This window comes from Ranitomeya imitator, chromosome 1, assembly GCF_032444005.1.
Source record: "Ranitomeya imitator isolate aRanImi1 chromosome 1, aRanImi1.pri, whole genome shotgun sequence".
In the NCBI taxonomy this organism is placed as follows: Eukaryota; Metazoa; Chordata; class Amphibia; order Anura; family Dendrobatidae; genus Ranitomeya; species Ranitomeya imitator.
The window spans coordinates 330,322,440-330,337,978 of NC_091282.1; the positions used below are offsets into that span (position 1 = coordinate 330,322,440).

Genomic DNA, 15,539 nt, shown 5'->3' on the forward strand with positions numbered 1-15,539 from the left:
ACATTTGCATGATTTTCACAGACCCATCAGCCAGCGCTGCTATGGGCTCTACCTCCCCATCCAACCCCATTTCCTCAGGAGCAGTGCTATATATGGGGCAGTTACCTTTCTCTGTGGCACTGGTCAGTTGCACGGCATCACCTTCCTCACAGCTCCCATGCATCTCCCCATTTCCCTTAGCACCATCATCTGCTCCTGTTAGGGGATCCTCAGCCATCACACCCCGCAGAGTGACATGGCTGAGCACTCATGCACCTGTAGACACATCATCATTATCGGTGATGGTTACATGGTTATCATGTAAATCATTGTCAGTTAACGCGTGCACTTTCACATCATTAATCTCACCACAGTCTTCATCCAAATCCTAACCCATCTCTTTAACCAATCACTAACAACTGGTGTTTTCCCCTTAAGTTTTAAACATGCCTCAATCACACCTATCCTCAAAAAGCCCTCTCTTGACCCATCCTCTGTATCTAGCTATTGCCCTATATCACTTCTCCCCTATGCCTCAAATCTACTGGAACAACATGTCCATCTTGAACTGTCCTCCCACTTCTTTTTTTGCTCTCGCTTCGACTGCTTACAATCTGGCTTCCGGTCACACAACTCCACTGACACTGCCCTAACTAAGGTCACCAATAACCTATTAACCACCAAGGCCAAGCAACACTACTCTGTCCTCCTCCTCCTGGACCTTTCATCTGCTTTTGACACAGTGGAACATTCCCTATTATTACAGACCCTCTCAACCCTTGGCATCACAAACTTTGCTCTATCCTGGATCCTGTCTTACCTCACTGACCGGACATTCAGTGTCTCCCACTCGCACACCACCTCCTCAACTCGCCCCCTATGTGTCGGAGCCCCACAAGGTTCAGTCCAAGGGCCCCTGCTCTTCTCCATTTACACCTTTGGCCTGGGACAGCACATAGAATCTCACAGCTTTCAGTATCACTTCCATGTTGATGACACACAAACCTACATCTCTGGACCAGATACCACCCCCCACTAACCAGAATCCCTCAATGTCTGTCTGCTATTTCATCCCTCTTCTCGGCTAGATTTCTAAAACTTAACATGGACAAAACAGAATTCACCACCTTTCCCCCATCTCACGCGACTCCCCCAATGGACCTATCCATTACAGTAAACGGCTGTCCACTCTCCCCAGTCCCACAAGCTCGCTTCCTCAGGGTAATCCTTGACACTCGTCTCTCCTTCAAACCACATATCCAAGCCCTTTCCACTTCCTGCCGACTTCAACTGAGAAAAAATTTCACAGATCCGTACATTCCTAAACCAAGAATCTGCAAAAACCCTAGTCCATGCCCTCATCATCTCCCGTCTTGACTACTGCAACCTCCTGCTCTGTGGCATCCCCTCGAACACTCTTGCACCCCTCCAATCTATTCTAAACTCTGCTGCCAGACTAATCCACCCATCCCCCCGCTATTCCCCGACCTCTCCCCTCTGTCAATCCCTTCAGTGGCTCCCCATTTCCCAGAGACTCCAGGACAAAACCCTAACCATGGCATACAATGCCATCCACAACCTGTCTCCTCCATACATCAGTGACCTCGTCTCCCAGTACTTACCTGCACGCAACCTCCGATCTTCACAAGATCTCCTTCCCTACTCCCTTATCTCCTCTTCCCACAATCGCATACAAAATTTCTCTTGCGCATCACCCCTACCCTGGAACGCTCTACCACAACATATCAGACTCTCGCCTACCATCGAAACCTTCAAAAAGAACCTGAAGACCTACCTCTTCCGACAAGCCTACAACAACCTGCAGTAACCACCGATCCACCAAACTGCTGCACGACCAGTTCTACCCTCACCTACTATATCCTCACCCATCCCTTGTAGATTGTGAGCCCTCGCGGGCAGGGCCCTCTCTCCTCCTGTACCAGTCGTGACTTGTATTGCTTAAGATTATTGTAATTGTTTTTTATTACGTATACCCCTCCTCACATGTAAAGCGCCATGGAATAAATGGAACTATAATAATAATAATAATAATAATAAAGTCACAGCACAGAAGATCCCAGTCAGGAGTTCGTGAATAGAGGTGGAGTGACAAATGCCTCGTTAGCATATCAATGCAAACGTGGATTTCTCAGTAACGGAGGAACGGACTGGCCATGTGTATTGCTGGATTTGTTATTGAAAGAGCTACATGTTTATATAAAGTTTGAGAAAAGAGATCATTCTGACAGATTCCCTTTATAGTTCACAAGATCACTATTAAAAACCCAAGTCATTTTCCTTGAATGTGGAATCTAGAATCAGATTCTGAACTTGTGAACATAAGCTAATAATATCTGACAAGAGCTTACTGTCTTGAAAATAACAGATACGGAACTGAATGGGGGACACACATAGGATGACGGACTTTCAAAGCATACAGTTTCACTGGAACAGTTGACAGGCCTGGGACTTCTCCAGTGGAATGCCCTGAGGGATATCTGGCTTTCACACTGGCATTATAAACAGAAGTTTGATTTTAAGGAGTTTGGGCAGATTTCTACAACTGCAACATAAACCTATACCACACAGCTGGTGAGCTTAGAGGACCAGAGAGAACAGGACACAGCTAGACGAAATAATGTGCTTGTTATCCTAACAGCAAATGGAAACTGAATGGATCTTTGTATTTGCTAGTTTCTTGTGGTCTTATTTAATGACCAGTGGCTGATCTGAACAAATAGATATTGAGGAGAAAGGTGAAAAAAACATCTTGATTACAAGGTGGAAGACAAATACATTAGTATTCCAATACAGAATTTGCTCGGATGCCATCTAAGACTCTGCTACAAACCAGCAGCTGCTAAGTGCACCCATAGGGCAACTATATTACAAAGAAGTGTATTAACATCAATAGAAAAATAAGTCTTCCATTTATTGGAAACATTAAAAAAATATCCAAATCATCCAATTATGATTCAATCTATTCATCACAATAGAAATGTTCTAATAATAAATATTCAGAGCAAAAGGGAATTTCACATACTTTGCTAGAGCTGAATTTACATATCACTTTTGGTGCAATTTATTTGATTTTTTTTAATTGAAATTAAATATAAACACTCCAACACCAAAAACTGCCCAAATATAAGCTGTACCGTTAAAGCGAATGTGTCAGCAGGATTTTGCTAAGTTAACTACAGACACTGTCATGTTGTCACTGTTACACTGATTAAAATGATACCTGGGGTGAAGAAATCTGTCTTGTGGTTCTTATGTAATCAGTGTTAGAAGTTCTCAATTAATGAGATGCCCGTTCCCTGGGGTGGGACTGTAGGCAGAGTCTTAACCTCCTGCTCTAAGCCAGAGAAACCAAGGAAAGACCTGCCCACAGGCTGCCCCAAAGCACAAACATGTTCCTCATCATAGAGAGCGAGAGAGACAGACTGGTTGTGCTTCGGGGAGGTCTGTGGGCAGGTCTTTCTTTGATTTCTCTGGCCTACAGCAGGAAAATAAGACTCTGCCTACAGTTCCGCTCCGGAGCATGGGCATATCATTAACTGAAAACTTCTAACACTGATCACACAAAAACCACAAGACAGATTTTTTCACCCCAGGTATAATTTTAATCGGTGAAACAGCAGCAACATGACAATGTCTGTAGTTTACATAGTAAAATTCTGCAGACAAGTTCGCTTTAAAGTAACAGCCCTTGTTTTAAGTTCATAGAAGGGTCAGTCCCATTTTGCTGCATTAAAAAAAGAAATCAAGCCCCATAGATGTGATTGACTACATTCATATCGCCACAGATGCATAAATTTGCAGTCATTTTTAGAACACTTGGCAAATATCTACCTTCAAGTCTCTGTATACAACAAAGCGATTGTGCATGTGTTCCAAGCCCAAAATAATTTCAGCAGCATAAAACCTCATTTCCTTCTCAGAGAAGACACCATGTTGTGACAGGTGGTAGTGCAAATCCCCTCCTGTAAGAAAGAAACAATATGTTGAATTCATCATCAAGAGTCTGTACTTAACAAATCTATTTGTAGACATGATAAATATGACACCATCTTAGGGATGAGATGCTATACAAGCTGTATGTATCTGTAAACATATCTGCTGGTATATACACAAACCACCAGCATGTGTTCCATCGTAATAGGACTACCCATACTCGGTAACTCGATTGTTAATTTCCCCTAGTGGTGCATTGCTAGAAAGTGAGTGTGTGAAAAAATGTTACGTAATATTTAAGGGTATGTGCACATGAATACTTTTAGACTCAGGTGAACCCGACAACTTCAGGAAGCTTTGACTTTTTTTCATGACACGTCTTTTATGTTGTTATTTTAGTCGATTCCTGAACATTTTCTCTTTTTGGCCACTGGTGTTTTTTTTTTTTTTTTAGAGGGTTTTCCTATGGTTTTTGTGAGGTCTTTTAAAAGGTAAGTACACATGATATATTTTTCATGCGTATTCAAGGTGGAATTCATTTGAAAAAGTGGCGCAAAACATGAACACAGTGCACAGCAATGTAAAAAAAAAGACATTGCTGCGCACACATTCTCTCTTTTGCTACTTCTTCTAACTGCTCTAGGGTTCAGAAACCGTGAAGCGGTTAAATGAAGTAGAATGTTCATTTTTCACTATAGCGGGATGTAGATAGTAAAAGATGCTAGTGGCAGAGCCACCACAAAACAGATGGCAAAGCCGCCAGCGAAGCCTGAAACGGCTTGCTTAGAAAATCTCAGTGGGTCTGTCGCTAGAAAAAAAAAAGATACATACCCTTACAGTCTTTTGTTAACTCCTAATGAAGAAACAGCTTTTCTAATGCAAAAATGAAGGCAAAACACCCTGGAAGATGTCTGGGCTTATTGACTTGTATTGTGACGTTCAGAGCGTCTTCACAGTGGAAAAACGGCACAAGACTGGACATGTCACATGTTATACCTGAAGTAGTTAACAGACGTTCAAATGCCTGAATATATGCAAAACAAGTCGATTTTCCATAGAAATGCATGTGTTAATACTTTTGAGAATTTTTGGATAGGAAGTTGTGTCCACAACCCTAAATCCGCTTTTTATGTCGAATACACTTTTACTTTGGACAATATTTTTTATATTTTATATCAGCATCTACTCTTGATTAGTAATGAGCGAATATACTCGTTACTCGAGCACGCTCGGGTGTCCTCAGAGTGTTTTTTAGTGCTCGGAGATTTACGGTAGTTTTTCTTGCCGCTGCTGAATGATTTACATCTGTTAGCCAGCATAAGTACATGTGGGGGTTGCCTGGTTGCTAGGGAATCCCCACATGTACTTATGCTGGCTAACAGATGTAAATCATTCAGCTGCGGCAAGAAAAACTAAATCTCCGAGCACTAAAAAATACTCTGAGGACACCCGAGCATGCTCGGGAAATCTCGTGTAACGAGTATATTCGCTCATCACTACTCTTGATTATATATACTGTATATATTAAAAAAAAAAAAAAAAGCATGTACCAATCTGGACAAAGGTCATTGTGAAAAGAGCAGAGGTGAGCTGTAAAATCACCTATTGTGACTGATAAACCCCATGTTATCTACTGTGTACAGAGGGGTTACTATTCATTGTAATAGTAATGAGACTGCTGAAATGCCAGCTACATGGAACAGAAAGTATGAGCCTAGCATTATTCGTGAACAGTGTGAATATTTCGGTTTTGTCTTAAAATAATTTAATAATTTAAAAGTACATTTAACATGAAAGTCTGATATTTTCCGATGACAGTCCCTTAAAAAAAAAAAAAAATAAAATAAAAAGAAGTATGCACCCACACAAGGGCAGGGCTATGCATTCAGCCTCTTGGCCATGCTTATAGTGCACAGAGCAAATCTTATTAAACTTTGGATTTTCCAGAATGAAAGCAGCAAATACAATACTGAAGGTCGAGTCTGAGTCTACATTTAATATAACGACGGTTAGGTAAACTAGGTAATTTGCTTCACAGTTTTGGAACTGAAGGACCTGAAAAAAAAAGTTTAATATGGCATCTAACAAATGTGTGAATAGTAAAATAATTAGTCAGCATAGGACAGTAGTGAGGGAATCTTGCAATATCCAATTCCACTTAATTTTAACTATATAAATATCCTGGCACTCAGAGGTTAATGAATGCCAGTCATTGTGACCCACATGAAGAAATCTCCTGGATTTCTAAAACCAAATACCATTTTTCCTTGTAATTATATAATGCCCTTTAAATTGCCTCCTTGAAATAAATGACTGTTCTGATTAAATGTAGTCATTGTCTTTGTGGGAGAGACAGACGTTCTCCTCCTCTCCCTGTATGTCAAGGTTAAGCTGTATATAGCCAGTCTTAAGGTACCGTTACACTAAACGACTTACCAACGATCACGACCAGCGATACGACCTGGCCATGATTGTTGGTAAGTCGTTGTGTGGTCGCTGGGGAGCTGTCACACAGACAGCTCTCTCCAGCGACCAACGATCAGGGGAACGACTTCGGCATCGTTGAAACTGTCTTCAACGATGCCGAAGTCCTCGGGTAACCAGGGTAAACATCGGGTTACTAAGTGCAGGGCCGCGCTTAGTAACCCGATATTTACCCTGGTTACCATTGTAAAAGTTAAAAAAAAACAACAAAAAACAGTACATACTCACATTCCGATGTCTGTCACGTCCCCCGCCGTCAGCTTCCCGCACTGACTGTCAGCGCCGGCCGTAAAGCAGAGCACAGCGGTGACGTCACCGCTGTGCTCTGCTTTACGGCCGGCGCTGACAGTCAGTGCGGGGAAGCTGACGGCGGGGGACGTGACAGACATCGGAATGTGAGTATGTACTTTTTTTTTTTTTTTTAAACTTTTACATTGGTAACCAGGGTAAATATCGGGTTACTAAGCGCGGCCCTGCGCTTAGTAACCCGATATTTACCCTGGTTACAAGTGAACACATCGCTGGATCGGCGTCACACAAGCCGATCCAGCGATGACAGCGGATGATCAGCGACCAAAAAAAGGTCCTGATCATTCCCCAGCGACCAACGATCTCCCAGCAGGGGCCTGATCGTTGATCGCTGTCACACATAACGAGATCGTTAGCGGGATTGTTGCTACGTCACAAAAAGTGTGACGTTGCAGTGATATCGTTAACGAAATCGTTATGTGTGAACGTACCTTTACTGGAAAACATGCTGCAATTCCAATAAAGTCTGAAGTACCTTCTGCACCTCCACCAGGTCTTCATCCATAAAGGGAAACTCCACCGTTAAGACAGCATATATGAACCTACCGTATCTTTTACGGCTGCACCTCAAAGATACAATGGTCATTTCATAGTACCAAGTGTATACATCACCTAGTGTTTTCTTCTGGCTAAAATATGAAATATATGCCCATACAAATACCTTCCAGATAAAATGGGATTACAAAATAAAATTACAAAAAAACTAAATGATCACACTGTGTGTACAAATATTAGGCGAGTGAGTATTTTGACAATATAATTTTTATTCAGATTTTCCAGCTCCAAGCTGTATACACGTGAAACCTTATCGGATGAAGCAGGTGAGGTGATGTGTATGTGTGTATTGAGAAAGGGGTGGCATAATGATATTGACACCATATATCAAGGTGTACAGAAATATTGGACAGACTGTTTTCCTTTGGGCAAAATAGTCCAAAAATAAATTCAACTGTCTCTAAAAAGTCAAAAATTGTCTTACCGAGAGATGCAATGCGAAAATTTCAACATTTTTCAAGTTATTAATTCCTATGCCCTTAAACCAGAGTTATATCACACAAAATACTTAATCCCAAATGTCTACTTTACATCTGCCTCATTTTTGACACCTTTTTTTTGTTGTTTATAGGAAGTTAGAAGGGTTAAAAGTTGATTAGCAATTTCTCAATTTTGCAAACAAAATTAACAAAACCATTTTCTTTTAGGGACCTATCACATTTGAAGTAACTTTGGGAGCCTATAGGACAGAAAATACCCAAAAGTGACAGCATTCTAAAAACTGCACCCCCCAAAGTTGTCAAAGCCACATTCAATAAGTTTATTAATACTTTAGGTGCTTCACAGGAGTGAATGAAATATGGAAGGAAAAAAACTTTTTTTTAATTAAAATTTTTTACTTTAGCCCCAAACTTTTCACAAGGGTAATAAGAGAAAATGAGCCCCAAAATTTGTTGTGCAATTTCTCCTGCGTATGCGGATACCTCATTTGTGGGGGAAAACTGTTATGACCTGGTGGTCAGGACAATAATGGACCTGGTGGTTAAGAGCACACGGAATGACCTGATAGTTACTGATAATAAAGGACGAGCTCTGGGACGTGGGAACTCTGCTGACCGCAATCAGTAATCCTATCAAACACACTAGAAATAGCCGTGGATTGCGCCTAACGCTCCCTATGCAACTCGGCACAGCCTAAGGAACTAGCTAGCCCTGAAGATAGAAAAATAAAGCCTACCTTGCCTCAGAGAAATTCCCCAAAGGAAAAGGCAGCCCCCCACATATAATGACTGTGAGTAAAGATGAAAATACAAACACAGAGATGAAATAGATTTAGCAAAGTGAGGCCCGACTTACTGAACAGACCGAGGATAGGAAAGGTTACTTTGCGGTCAGCACAAAAACCTACAAAAAGACCACGCAGAGGGCGCAAAAAGACCCTCCGCACCGACTCACGGTGCGGAGGCGCTCCCTCTGCGTCCCAGAGCTTCCAGCAAGCAAGACAACAATAAAAATAGCAAGCTGGACAGAAAAATAGCAAACAAAAGAAATACAAGCTGGAACTTAGCTTCAGCTGGGAAGACGGGTCACAAGAACGATCCAGGAGTGAACTAGACCAATACTGGAACATTGACAGGTGGCATGGAGCAAAGATCTAAGTGGAGTTAAATAGAGCAGCCAGCTAACGAATTAACCTCGTCACCTGTGGAAGGAAACTCAGAAACACCCACCAGAGGAAGTCCATGGACAGAAACAGCCGAAGTACCATTCATGACCACAGGAGGGAGCCCGACAACAGAATTCACAACAGAAAACTACTGTTTAGGGGGATAGCAAGGCATGGCTCGGAAGAAAAAGGCACGCAATTTAAGGCTGGATTCATTAGCGGACGCCATGTCGCTTTTGGAGAGCTCCTGATGTGTCTAAACAGTGACCGAATTTCAGAAACTACAACCCTCAAGGAACTTATCTAGATGTGCTGTGAACACTTCGAACCGCCAGGTACTTCATAGAAGTTTAGAACGTTGAACTGTGAAAAAAAAATATTTTTCTGGAAAAAATGTTGGTTTTGCCCCAAATTTTTCATTTTCACAGGGCAACAGGAGCAAAATAGACCATACAATAATATACAGATACCCCACATGCAGTCGAAAATGACTTTTGAGGCACAGCAGTAGCATAGCTACCGGGGGGCAGAGGGCGCCATCACACCAAACACCGTGCTCTGAGGGGGCCCACCCGGAGCTACGCTACTGTAACTGCAGTTACATTCTGCGCAGAGCAGGGAGAATCAATCTCCCTGCTCTGCCGCTATGGGGCCCCTGAGCAGACGGGGGGCCCGGTGCCAGCAGTGGACCCCCGGCGCGTTATCGCAAGGTAAGCTGTATCGGCATCTAGCCGATACAGCTCACCGCATTAATGAGGGAAGGAGTGCTGCGCCGCGCTCCTTCTACCATCATCCTCCACACTGACAGCGGGCGCCATGACGTCACTGCCCGGCGCCCGCTGTCAGTAGATGAGTGGGAGCAGGGAGCGCCGCTGGAACAAGGAGGAAGAGAGGTGAGTATTGTTTATTTATAGGATCTGCCTATTGGGGGGTGCTGCCTTATATACAGGATCTGCCTATTGGGGGGTGCTGCCTTATATACAGGATCTGCCTATTGGGGGGTGCTGCCTTATATACAGGATCTGCCTATTGGGGGGGTGCTGCCTTATATACAGGATCTGCCTATTGGGGGGTGCTGCCTTATATACAGGATTTGCCTATTGGGGGGTGCTGCCTTATATACAGGATCTGCCTATTGGGGGGTGCTGCCTTATATACAGGATCTGCCTATTGGGGAGTTGCTGCCTTATATACAGGATCTGGCTATGGGGGATGCTGCCTTATATACAGGATCTGCCTACTGGGGGTGCTGCCTTATATACAGGATCTGCCTATTGGGGGGTGCTGCCTTATACATAGGATCTGGCTATGGGGGGGGGGTGCTGCCTTATATACAGCATCTGCCTATTGGGGGGTGCTGCCTTATATACAGGATCTGCCTATTGGGGGGTTGCTGCCTTATATACAGGATCTGGCTATGGGGGATGCTGCCTTATATACAGGATCTGCCTATTGGGGGGTGCTGCCTTATATACAGCATTTCCCTATTGGTGGGGTGCTGCTTTATATACAGGATCTGGCTACGGGGGGTTCCTTGCTTATATACAGCATCTGCCTATGGGGGGTGCTGCCTTATATACAGGATCTGCCTATTGGGGTGAGGGTGCTGCCTTATATACAGGATCAGCCTATTGGGGAGGGTGCTGCCTTATATACAGGATGTGACTATGACAGGGGTGCTGCCTTACATACAGGATCTGCCTATTGGGGGGGTACTGCCTTATATACAGGATCTGCCTATTGGGGGGGTGCTGCCTTACATACAGGATCTGCCTAGTGGGGGAGGGTGCTGCCTTATATACAGGATCAGCCTATTGGGGAGGGTGCTGCCTTATATACAGGATCTGCCTATTGGGGGGGTGCTGCCTTATATACAGGATCTGCCTATTGGAGGGGTGCTGCCTTATATACAGGATCTGCCTATGGGGGGTGCTGCCTTATATACAGGATCTGCCTATGGGGGGTGCTGCCTTATATACAGGATCTGCCTATGGGGGATGCTGCTTAATACTACACGGTCTGCCTATGGGGGTACTCTCTTATACTACAGGGTCTGCCTATGGGGTACTGTCTTATACTACAGGGTCTGCCGATAGGGGTGCTGTCTTATACTACAGGGTCTGCCAATGGGGGTGCTGCTTTATACTACAGGGTCTGTCTATAGGGGTACTGTCTTATACTACAGGGTCTGCCTATGGGGGTGCTGCCTTGTACTTTACTGAGGACTATCTGGCACATTATACTATATGGAGGTTATCTATGGGGCCATCATACAGTGTGGGGATTACAGTGAAGGGGCATCATTACATTGTGGGGATTACAGTGAGGGGGCCATCATACAGTGTTGGAGCCCTTAAACAGTTTGAAGGTTAATAAGGGGTCAGTATACTGTGTGGGTGGTACTATACAGTTAGGGAGCATTATACTGTGTATAGGGGAGCTGTACTGGGGGAGACTCAGGACATTATTAAATGTAAAGTGGGCACTTATTGTTATAGGGGAACGCAGGTTACTGTGACTATCAAAGGGGCACATAGGGCAATATTACTTTCTACGGGGTAAAATGTGGGCACTGTTTTCTAGGGCACTTGCACCCGGCATTACTTTAGAGGGCACAGAGAACCACACAGCAGGTGCAGTAATAGGGACACATACAGCAGCAGCGGCTCAGTATTGGGGTAACAGGTGCAGTAATAGGGACACATACGGCAGCAGCAGCTCAGTATTGGGGTATCAGGTGCGGTTATAGGGACACATACGGCAGAAGCGGCTCAGTATTGGGGTATCAGGTGCAGTAATAGGGTCACATACCCCAATACTGAGCCGCTGCTGCTGTATCAGGGACAGTAATAGGAACACATATGGCAGCAGAGGCTCAGTATTGGGGTATCAGGGGCAATAATAGGGTCACATACGGCAGCAGCGGCTCAGTATTGGAGTATCAGCAGGATAAGGAGTTTGTGCAGGTTGGGAATAGATGGTGTTGGGGCTGGAATATTAGAAGTGAAACGTGTCTTTGTTGTAATCTCTGCAGATGAGTCCTGGCTGGAAGAAGTTGTCATGTCGGTCTGAGCCAGATGGAAAAGACGGGAAAAGTGAACGATTCCATCATAAAGGACATCAGCAGTAAGACATTATCTGTAACTGTGCTGTGATCTCTTACATGTTCTGCAGGGCATGTACCACTGACCACATTCTACCACTGACCATATGGCGGTAATATCCATGTTGGTTTTTATATAGAGATTATCTTCAATAATAGTGCGGTCATCTGCTGAGGTTCTCCTCCACTATTAGAGCGCGTCACCCCATTATAATCAAGGTTACCTGTTTAGGGGCTTCGCCCCCCCTGAACCAGAATCCTAGCTATGCCTCTGAGGCACAGTGAAAAGCTCAGAAGGGAAGAAGCGCCATATTGGTGTTCAGATTTTGCTAGAAAGGTTTGAGAGTGCCATGTCACACTGGCAGAGCCTCTGAGGTGCCAGAATAGCAGAACCTCCCTTAAGTGACCCCTTTTACAAACTACAAGTCTCAGTGAATTAATCTAGGGGTGCAGTGATCATATTGACATCATGAACATAAGGATGAATGACCTCGGGGAGATCAAAACATCCAACACCGCAGAGACACCATCACGTGTTTCTCACCGCAGTGATCCAGAACACTGCCCCATCCCTTATGGGAAATATGCAAATGCACGTAGAAAAGCCGCGGAGACACCATCACGTGTTTCTCAACGCAAGCAATAAATAGCCAGGTCTTTCACCGGGAAGGAACAACCATGGGAAGGGCAGCATCCAAAAAGGAAAACCACCTATGCCAAAACATGGTATCCATCCACAGAAAGCTGTTTCGGGGTATTTGCCCCTCATCAGTGTGGAGTAGGAAACTGGCTATCAGGAACAGTGTCTAGTAAAAGGACTATAAACATAAGGATGAATGACCTCGGGGAGATCAAAACATCCAACACTGCGGATGGATACCATATTTTGGCATAGGTGGTTTTCCTTCCCGTGGTTGTTCCTTCCCGGTGAAAGACCTGGCTATTTATTGCTTGCGTTGAGAAACACGTGATGGTGTCTCCGCGGCTTTTCTACATGCATTTGCATATTGACATCATGGGCGTGTCAAAAAATTTCATACCATTATGCAGTGAACCAAAAATAATGCAATTTTTACCAGAAAAATGTTGTTTTATCCCAAGATATTACATTTTCTCATGAAAAAATGGATAAAAATGGAACCAAGTTTGTTTTCTTTTTACGCAATTTCTGATTATCTTGGAAATACCCCATATGTGGCTGTATAGTACTCCGTAGTCACACTAGTCACACGGCAAGACTTGGGAGGGGCGGAGAGCTATTTGTCTCCTGGAGCGTATATTTTCAAAGAATAGTTTGCAAACTCCAAATACAGAGACCCAAAGTTCTAGAAGAACAGAATACCCCTTTTAATTGTCCCCATTTTGGAAATTATATCCCTTTGGGAATTTATCTACAGGTGTAGTGATGATTTGATTCCATGGGTTTTTTCCAGAAACAAGCAGCAGTGGATGTTGCGGAGTCAAAATTGCAAATCTGCTACTGTAGTGCCCAGTACATTGTAGAACCCAGTATTTTGTAGTGCCCAGTACATTATGCCCTGATCGTGCTTCTGGAGACATGCATCGTAAATTAGACAGGCTCTCATCGCTACAGAAATACCAAACATGTGGATGCGAAATGTGGTTTTGGCACACTGTGGGGCTCAGAAGGGAAAGGGGCATTTGGATTATCCTGCGCTCTCGGCTGAGCACTTACATCGGTATTTCCATCTAAATCTCTGAATGACGTGATTCAGATGAAACCCTACCAGGGATCCATTCACTATAATGAGGCAGCAGGGTTACTCTGGACTCAGTCTGGCCTTTGTTCAGGAAGTTGTCCTTTTCAAAACTGCACAAAACTGTGGAGGACCGCGCTTTTTTGCATGCCTAAAAAGATGGGATACGGCAGGATCATATACCATCCGGCGCCCACAGTCACTCCATCTGCTTTATTACTTGGATTATTCTGCTGGGGGTTCCATCTGAATCACGTATTTCAGAGATTTCCCCGCCATGATAAACTAAGCAGCAGGACTTGATTTGATCAGTTGTTCTGTGTTGACAGTCTCTAATTGTCCACATGACGGAATATTGGTTACAGAGCCGAGTAAAACGTAGTTTTTATTTTTTAAATTTATAATCTCTGTTGCAGAGCCAGTGCTGGATTAAACCCTGTGGAGGCCCCTAGGCAGTCAAAATCTTGGGGTCCTTCCAAAGAATTATTTCCTAATGCATTTTTAAATTTACGAACAACAATTTTAATACACTAATTACATTTTATTAAACAGAACAAAAACTAAGAATTAAAAGTCATTGTAACACGTAAAAAAGTAATTAACTAATGTTGATCTCGGTTGTGGGCCTATACTGTATCTACTCATCTGTTTTCCAAAAGATTCTACTTATGATTGTTCTATTATGATTGTCGGAGAGAATTAATGACCACTTGCCTCTCCTCCAGTACCATTCAAGCCAATCACATAGTTGCCATGCCCGATTGCATAGATGCCTCTCTCCACTGGTACTCCTGAATTCTCGAATACAATCAATAACATCCAAAGCATAATTTTACTGCCACTTGCTTTAATGTCCATGACAGAGCACTCTCGCAAGCTGGCCTCCAATGTCAGTCAGCAGGGCCTGCACGCTTATTGTAAATTTCTTTGAATATTAAAACAACATTTTTCATCTCTTCTTCAGGCTCCCAAAAAACATGGGGTACATAGGCCAGTGCCTACTATGCCTAATTGGTAAGGCGGCACTGATATTAGCTAGTAAAGTATAGATTCTAATTTATGCCAAGACATGTACCTGCATCCTGTTAATGATTGGCAAGTTCATGCAGGTGAAAAAGTACATGACCCCAGAGATGGCTCTCTATTAATGCTCCCTTGGTCTTAATATAAATTAGAAAAAAAGAACATGCATCTAGAGAAGCTTGGAGTAGGCTTTCTCCTGTGAGACACTCTTTCTCTCCTCACTGATCTTCGCAGCTATTGTACATACTTTGTAGAGCTATGTTTCAATACAAACACCCCAGCTTTCATTTCACAGCAGCCAGTGTGATGTCAGGTGGAGTACAGCAGAGCTGTGTGTCATTACAAAAACACATTGCTGTTCTCCCCTGCTATACACCCCTCCCTCCACATTGACTGCTGTGAGATGAAAGCTGGTAGATGTTTTTGTAATGAAATAGCACTGCTCTATTTCCCCCTACTCCCTCAATGACTGCTGTGAGAAGAAAGCAGGAGGTGTTTGTAATGACACATTGTTCTGCTCTACTCCACCCAGGCTGTGTGTCATTACATGTCTCACAAGAGAAGGCCTGCTCTAAGCTCCCTCTAGGAGTATGTTCTTTTCTTCCCCTGCATGACGCCTCCTACTAGAATCTAAACTTTACAACCTAATATCTCTGCAATGGAGAGGAGAAATTAAAAAAAAGTTTTATTTAGTTCTACAGCCATAATTCCATAATACGGCCAGTTTACCATGTAAACTAGTGAAAGGTCCTCTTCAAATTTAGAACAGTCTATAAAAAAAGCACAAATGTGTATTATGTATTTGTAT

At 43.5% G+C, this 15,539-nt stretch overlaps 1 protein-coding gene across 2 annotated transcripts in view; it reads right to left on the minus strand.

Annotated features, from left to right (window-relative positions):
- Positions 1-15,539, minus strand: part of GRK3 (G protein-coupled receptor kinase 3) — a 402,808-nt gene that overhangs the window by 42,267 nt on the left and 345,002 nt on the right. For both annotated transcript variants that reach the window (XM_069759125.1, XM_069759117.1), the window contains exon 11: positions 3,832-3,962. In XM_069759125.1, coding sequence (XP_069615226.1) covers positions 3,832-3,962 — 131 coding nt within the window. The remainder of the gene's footprint in view (positions 1-3,831; positions 3,963-15,539) is intronic.